Source organism: Helicoverpa zea, chromosome 10, assembly GCF_022581195.2.
Source record: "Helicoverpa zea isolate HzStark_Cry1AcR chromosome 10, ilHelZeax1.1, whole genome shotgun sequence".
Classification (NCBI taxonomy): Eukaryota; Metazoa; Arthropoda; class Insecta; order Lepidoptera; family Noctuidae; genus Helicoverpa; species Helicoverpa zea.
In genome coordinates, this window is record NC_061461.1 from 7017596 (window position 1) to 7025093 (window position 7498).

Consider the following 7498-nt stretch of genomic DNA (forward strand, 5'->3'; position numbering starts at 1 on the left):
CGCCACTTTCCCTACTTGGCAAATCGATCGCCGGATCCTGCGCATACCAATCACGGTTCAAAGTCACCTAATTTTCTTTAATTGTCTAGAGACAAACAATGAAGCATCGCTGTCAGCAGCATTACTATTCAACAGCTGTGCCATACGGGACCGTGCGTGGCATTGTCAATACATAAGAGGTCTTGGTCTTTGATCCCAAACCCGACGCAGAGAAAGTAGATTTTCACCCAAATAGGCAATTGCACAATTTAACAAATGAATTTTTACGTGAATGGAATAACTGAGAGAATTTGACCACGTATTTTCCTGTTTGGTCATTGTTATGTCACATTTTCATATTCGTATGTTTTCAGTAAAAAAAATCATTTAAGCTGTTTTGGCAACAAAGGAACTGCAAAAAAGTATAACATCGTCTAAAGAAAAGCTTATCTACAGTACTTACCTTTAAAATAAAAATGTTAAATAAAAGCTAGCTCTAGATTGGTCTACAAAAGCATACAAAAAATAATAAAATTCTTTATTTAACTTATAATCACAATAAATAACTATCTACAAATAATTTAAATAAATAAGTAAATAAATAGGTACGTTAAAGTCTTTTGACTGGAATCAGACTAATTTCAATGGCACCTGCTATAACCAGCATCCATTAGAACAACGACCGTTGACAGCATAACTGTGAGTTAGTTATGATGAATCTCCCCTGAAAGAAAAATAAATAGCATTACTTACTAGTCTCGAACCAATCATATCTGATGTGGGAAAAAATCCCCACAAATAAATAGCATTTTAAACGTGGGTCTGTTTTGCAGGAATAATTCATTGCTTATCCTCTGCTACTTCCTTCAATACCTTTGTACATAGTTTACAAGAAAGTAGTCTTAGAGTTTTGCAGTATGAGTCTTTTTTTAGTTTGTTTTGTTGACCCCTTAAACCTACTTAGTTATTTTCGGTTTTAATTTTAAAACATGTAATTAAAAACATTGTGTAAATAACATGACCTTTTCATCATACGTTAATGAACCAATTAGTAATGTACAACTTTATGATACATAGCTAATTACATATACGATTTTTCGTCTGCAACTGAAACTGTACGTTGGATAATGTGTTTTAACTTACCTGAAATAAGGTTGAAATTCGTAGATGTCGTCTAGGACTCTGCGCACGCGACACGTGACGTTACAGTTCGGCTGCTGCTGTCCGTACACGGAGATAGCTCGCTCCAACAACTGATGAACCGAAGTTAACTCCACCACTATGTAACAAACAAGAATTTCAGTTCAATAATACAAGTAAAAGCATGTTCTTTCTTATCGGTGTTTTGTAAAAAATTAATTGCAATCATATGGCAATTGATAGCTATGTAAATATCGATTTGTGGCTTGTTTTATTTTATCTAAAATTATACATACATTGTTATTATTTTGCAATTATATTTGTCATGTCACGAATTTTTGCATAACATTTACAATCTTCAGCTACCTTCCCGTGTCAGAAGTATTGAAATTAAATTAAATAACAGGTTAATTTGTAAAACACTCAGAAATATATAGTGAACTCGTTTTAAAATTGTCTCTTATTAAATAATACCTAAGTATCGATCAAGGGATGGGAAAACAAGAAAAGTACCGACACTGTCAAGAATATATTTTTCAGTTTTAATTGCGGCTGATTGCCTAAAAAAAACTATGGCTTAAGTAAGTAGGCACACAGTTTGGCAAAGATTTACTCTTGAACAGCTACGACTTGTAAGGACACTTGTCAACCAAGGATTTAGGATTAGGTACTAGTATAATATAGTAAAATTATTTCTTTTACTTCTTCTATGTAGCTACAGGTACACAACGTAAGGTAGATAGACGCCATTCCCGGGATTTCTTCCCGAGTGCGTATTATTTAATTCCTGTACTAGAGATACCAAGACGCAACCGGATCCAAACCTATATGGTACCTAACTTAAAAAAAAACCCCATCCATATAAAATAATGTAGGTACATATTGATTATTACTTACAGTTTTTGGCTCCAAAGTTTCGCTCATCCTCGTCAGTGTTGCCACCGCCATTGTTGTCCTTTTTGAATGAAATAAGTTTCGGTATCACCAACAACATACAAACCACGGCAAGCATAGTCACAAGCTTCTTGAAGATCAAAAGTTTCAACAGCAATTTTGCTATTGTCAAGATGTCTAGTTTCAACGACAATTTATCCAAAAATCCTAGGGCGGGTGCAGTGTAGGGTACCCCGTAAGATGGTTTCAGGGGTGGCCCATATATTGGTGGTGGCAAAGGCTTATGAATTGGTGGGCCGTATGATTGAGCTGGAGGTCCGTACGTCTGGGCTGGAGGGCCGTACGAAGGAGCTGGCGGCCCATAGCTATGCGCCGGAGGTCCATAATTTGGAGAAGGAGGACCATAAGTGTTCGGAGGAGCATTGTATGTTATTTCAGGTTCAAACTTCACAGGTGGTCCATAACTAGACGACGGAGACGAATAACTATTGGACCCAGAATAACTCGACGATCCTGAAGAACTGAAACTGCTGTCACTTGAAAACGGCGGTGAGTAGTCGTAGCCGGAGGCAGACTGGTAACTGTCATCTCGGTTTGAAATCTTCTTTTCTCCATCCTTTGCTGTTATTATCACTACACCTTGTTTTGCCTTCTCAGCTTCAATGCGCGATTTAGAGTACGCATCTAAATACGTATCAGTTTTAGATAATGCAGACTTGGTTTCGTTTCCTGGCCCAACAATTGCAGAAACGCACGCGCCACACGCTAATATAACGGCAATATATTTGAAGATCGCCATGTTGCTAATCCTCGGTCTACCGGGCGAAAGAAGTTGTCGCCATCGATCGCGGCTTACGAATGACAAGCGACGTTGACTCCCATTGAGTTTTCACTTTTGACTTACCGTAAAAGAACCTAAATATGATAATGGAACACAATTAAATTCTCTGAGTGAGCCCAGTGCGTTCCGCATTGCTCATGGTAAGTAGGTTCGCGCGTGTCGCGGGCCGCATGCTAATGGCCGCTAGGCCCCGCACGCGCCCGCCCGAGCCTTGTTGGATGAGCCTCCCCAAACATCGGGACCTTTTATCGCATAAAGAAATCTCTAATAGACCGCAATTTGCCTGTGAAAGTTTTATCGTCGTTTTTATCATCATGTAACAATAATATTTATAGGTTTATGAATGACATGTGATGAAATCGACCTGCGTGCAACTAAATCAGTTTTGTAATTTTAAAACTCTGCAATGAAAACTCTGGATTTAAATCAGCAAATTTTACATTTACGTTTCCACAACTATTACCTACTCGTTATTACAAACACCGGCAATATGTTGCCTAATAAACATAGAAGCCGGGTACTACTAGTACTTTTATTAGGTGCTATGTATTCTCCGACCATTTCGATGGGTTTTTAAAAGGACATTACGAGTATAAATTGCACCACTGTATTTAAAAATTGAGAATTGTGAGCTACACTAGTCTCTTATATTTCAGCATTGGAAAGCCTTATGCTGAAAATATATTTGTGAAAATCGTTATTTTTTCAGTTGTATTAAACAAAATAAAGGTTCATCACAAAGTCATTGCATAAATAAATAATTGTTGTAAAATATGAGTTCATACGTACCATTTAAATATTTTCAGAAGTAATTGGTCGATTACGCAACACATAACAGTAAAAAGAAAAGCGTTTCTTACAATTTAGCTTTCGTAGCACGAAACAATGAACTTTGCCAACATTTCCGGCACTCGTACGTTTGAGAATTGGTTCCAAAATGATAAAATACAAGTTGTATGGTAACTAATACGACAACAGCATAAATTGTATTTAAATTGTTGGCGATTTCTACTGATCAGCAATGCACAGCTGTGTCATTTTCACTTGCTAAGTAAAACGAAACTAAAAGGCCTTTTCAGCTTACTAAGTTATGCACTTTGCATTTTCATAATCGTGGTTGCAATGGCAACGTTCATTGTTATTTCAATAATGCAGAAATTCTGCAGATGTCCTTCCACACAGCCTGATACCGGATAGAGAGCATGAAAGTACGCTAAGACCTAGTAGCTCTATGTCAATTAATGATTGAGAGGAAACTTCCAAAGGACAAAGGTTAAAGATTACGGATTTCATAACTATGTTTCGATATTTTTTCAACATGAATAAAGAACAAGTTCAATACATCGCAAACTTAATAAAGGAAACGAGGATACGAAATCGACCAAAATATCTTCACGCAATTCAACACTGACTCCTTAAAGTCATGATTTAATGCAGGCGCCGGCTAAAGGACGCAGTCTTTGAATGACAATATAATTGAAGCTTCAAACAACAATAATGAGGAGACAGATTTGCATGAATCTCATTTAAAAGAGAAATTTGTGTATGATTTTTCAACTTGGGGAAAGTCTTCCATGAGTTATCTAAGGGCCACCTTCATCAATATTCAATCATGGCATTAAAACATCCCTACATCTTATTAGGATGTCACAAAATCGATTAAATTACACTACATGTAACTTGAGTCTTCATGACCATCCAATTAAGTGAGATGATAAATAGATGGTAAAATAATAGTAATAGAAAAGCCAATGAGTATCTAGTTCTAGCTACAAGTAAAACATCTACATACAAACGCTTTCCTGATCTATGCTAATAATTTTAATCTTATTAAGAACACAAAAGGAGATCTTGCTAAGAAACAAATTAACAAAAAATCTCTAATATTATGTTCAATACTTTTATTGTCATGGACTTATATTATAATTAGATGCTTAAATAAAATTATTCAAAAGGATTACTAACAGTCAAATGGCGTTCTTCGAAAAACTTGTGACGTTTCCTTGCCTTCTCTTCGTCAGGTTTAGCAAAAAATGAACTGATTGATTTTTTAGGCTTTTTGGTAGCTCCTTGGTCATCCACTTCTTCAAATGTACAGGTAGCAGCTTTCTCTTGTAACATGTGTTCGGCTGTTGACCAGCTAAACCTGACCAACATCGGATAGCCAAACACATTGTCAATTTGGTCACGAATAAACTTTTTTGTGAGTGGATCTGAAAATATCATTAAACAACAATCAATCAATGGAATCAACACTTTTAAGTATGATACATTTAAAGTAAAAGAGAAAATAACTCTCCAAATAAATAATTTTCTTAATGTAATCTGATCTCAACCTGAAGAATGTTATCCATCCAAAAAGCAGTTTTTTTTTATTGGACCCAAGATTAGTGTAGTTAACTAAACAAAGCTTCATAATATAAGTATAGAAATAGATTGTAAAGTAAATATTTAAAAACATAGCGAGTTATAGGGTAGAGAAAGATTCATTAAAGCTGTACATACCACCAGGATAACCGCTACCAAATTCTGTGTGTGACATTTCCAACCCTTCAAGGAACTGCCACACTTTTAAGGTATGATCTCTGGTGACCTTTGCTACAATACTAGCTGCAGATACAATAGGATATATTGAATCAGCCTTCTTTGCAACCTGAAAAAACAAATTACTAAATTAATGGTCAGCTTTTCCACCAAAGTGACAAAATAATTTTATGAACATAAAGATGAACCCAGAAATGAATTGAATGTGTTTTGTGTAGTTTCTGATTTGTAGGTAGGAAATGGCCACTGTAGAAAAACCATATGACCTGAATGCTGGGCTATTTTGCAGCTGGCTTCCCTTCCCCTTTAAAACTACTATTTTAGATACATAATATAACCATAAGTATCAATTAATAAACTTACAGTAATTTTATAGTTGGGAAATATTTCAGCTAACTTTGCTTGGTACTTCTCAGGTGGGCCGACTGTGTCCACGTAAACCTCAGTGATGTTAGCACCACTCTCTGCTGCCTTCTTTATCAATCCAATTGCTGAATTCATTGATACCTAGAAATATAATTATTGAAGTACCTATCAATCAAAGTACTTACTATAAAAAATTTACAACCTCTTTGTTTTGATGAAATTCCTAGTTTTAGCCTTAACATCACAAATTAACATTAATTTTAAGATGTGAAGCTGTTATCTACTTAGCAGGTAATACAAACCTCATTCAGAGAATGTTTTGCTCTCCTATACATTGAGTTTGATATGTAATTAGGAGAAATTACTTCCGCAACCCATCCTACATTATTCAATGACTCCTCCTCAGATAGCATTTTAGTAAATATGTCATCTCGTTTTTCTTCTGTTAATGCTTTTGAATCAGCACATCCTAGGGTATGAAGTATTTTAGTTTGATCTACCGGGCAGTAAGCTATACCATACACCATTGGACCTAAAAATTAAAACACTGAAGTTTAAAAATAATGTCAATAATGTAGTATTTCCTTGTAAATCGTGTAGCTTTACTGTAATTTCAGTATGTGTCTCTTCCATTACCTAAAACAGGCCCACGTCCTGCTTCATCAACTCCGAGCATGCATGGTTCAGTTTTACAAATATCAGGAACATCAGAAAAGTTTATAAAATTTCTAACATTGTCTTTTGACTTTATGAAATCTTTGAGTTCTTGCAGCGATTTTATCGTCATGTTTTCGGTTCTATGAATCTTATTCGTTGTTGTTATTTATGTTTGCAATAGTCTTGTAGTTGCAACAAGGTGAGTATAGACGAGAAACACGGACTATACTATAGCGCACACACAACACACTGTATGGTTTTAATCATTCTATTCGTATTTTTCTAAGATGTTAAATATAAATACTTTTAACTTTTATTGCAAATCTGAAATCAGATACTCAGATAAATAATTAGCAATTTTGTTTTGGCGGTATTTTTTGAAGTTTCAACTTTTGACAGCCAGGCCAGATAGCATTTTTTTTTTTAATCAATAGAGTAGGATAAAGTCTTTTAAGTCTTTCGCGGCAAACGACGAGCATTTCGAATGGTATTCGTCACTTGGGTACCAATGTTGGGTACTCTAATTTCTTTTTTCTTCTCTAATTTCTTTATTCTTACTTTATTCCCTATTTTCTTAGACATAATTATACGTTTCATTATAAAAGACCTCAAAATTACACTAAGTTGATGAGGAATGACTTTTCATTCCCCGCAGCAACAATGCAACAATATCTGGCCAGCAGCTAGGAAAATAATGTAAAAAATCTTAATTTTAAATTATGTTTTACTGAGGAAAACATTGGAGGAAACGAATGGTTTAATGAGAATAAATGTGTCTTAGTACGTATTTGAAGCGAACAACGGCACTTTTAAACGGTTTTTAATATGTGTATTCGTTTTTTTTTTTTTTATCTAACAATGTTGTGATGATGATTTCTTCCTAGCTGATTATCGGCCGGGGTGGAGCTGATCTCTTATACGGAGATTACCTACTAACTGTCAACAATGCACAATGTTATGAACAGTGACCATAAATAATATGGAGATGGCGTAGCAGTCGACTATACTTTGCTTGCTTTAAAATAATTATGAACTATGTCGCACTTAGTGTTAATTGAGCGTTTGTATCAAAGTAAT

The 7498-nt window shown here is 35.2% G+C and overlaps 2 protein-coding genes across 2 annotated transcripts; both read right to left on the minus strand.

The window, feature by feature from the left end:
* Positions 1–502: 502 nt before the first annotated feature.
* LOC124634177 (histone-lysine N-methyltransferase SETD1A) lies at positions 503–4220 on the minus strand. Its single transcript, XM_047169620.1, has 3 exons — positions 2017–4220; positions 1123–1258; positions 503–703 (listed from the first exon to the last, which is right to left on the minus strand). Exons 1-3 carry the CDS (start codon positions 2810–2812, stop codon positions 688–690), a joined length of 948 nt encoding a protein of 315 aa, XP_047025576.1. The 5' UTR covers positions 2813–4220; the 3' UTR covers positions 503–687.
* Positions 4221–4740: 520 nt separating this feature from the next.
* LOC124634178 (ribonuclease H2 subunit A) lies at positions 4741–6818 on the minus strand. Its single transcript, XM_047169621.1, has 5 exons — positions 6401–6818; positions 6067–6296; positions 5762–5905; positions 5360–5507; positions 4741–5067 (listed from the first exon to the last, which is right to left on the minus strand). Exons 1-5 carry the CDS (start codon positions 6549–6551, stop codon positions 4799–4801), a joined length of 942 nt encoding a protein of 313 aa, XP_047025577.1. The 5' UTR covers positions 6552–6818; the 3' UTR covers positions 4741–4798.
* Positions 6819–7498: the final 680 nt, after the last annotated feature.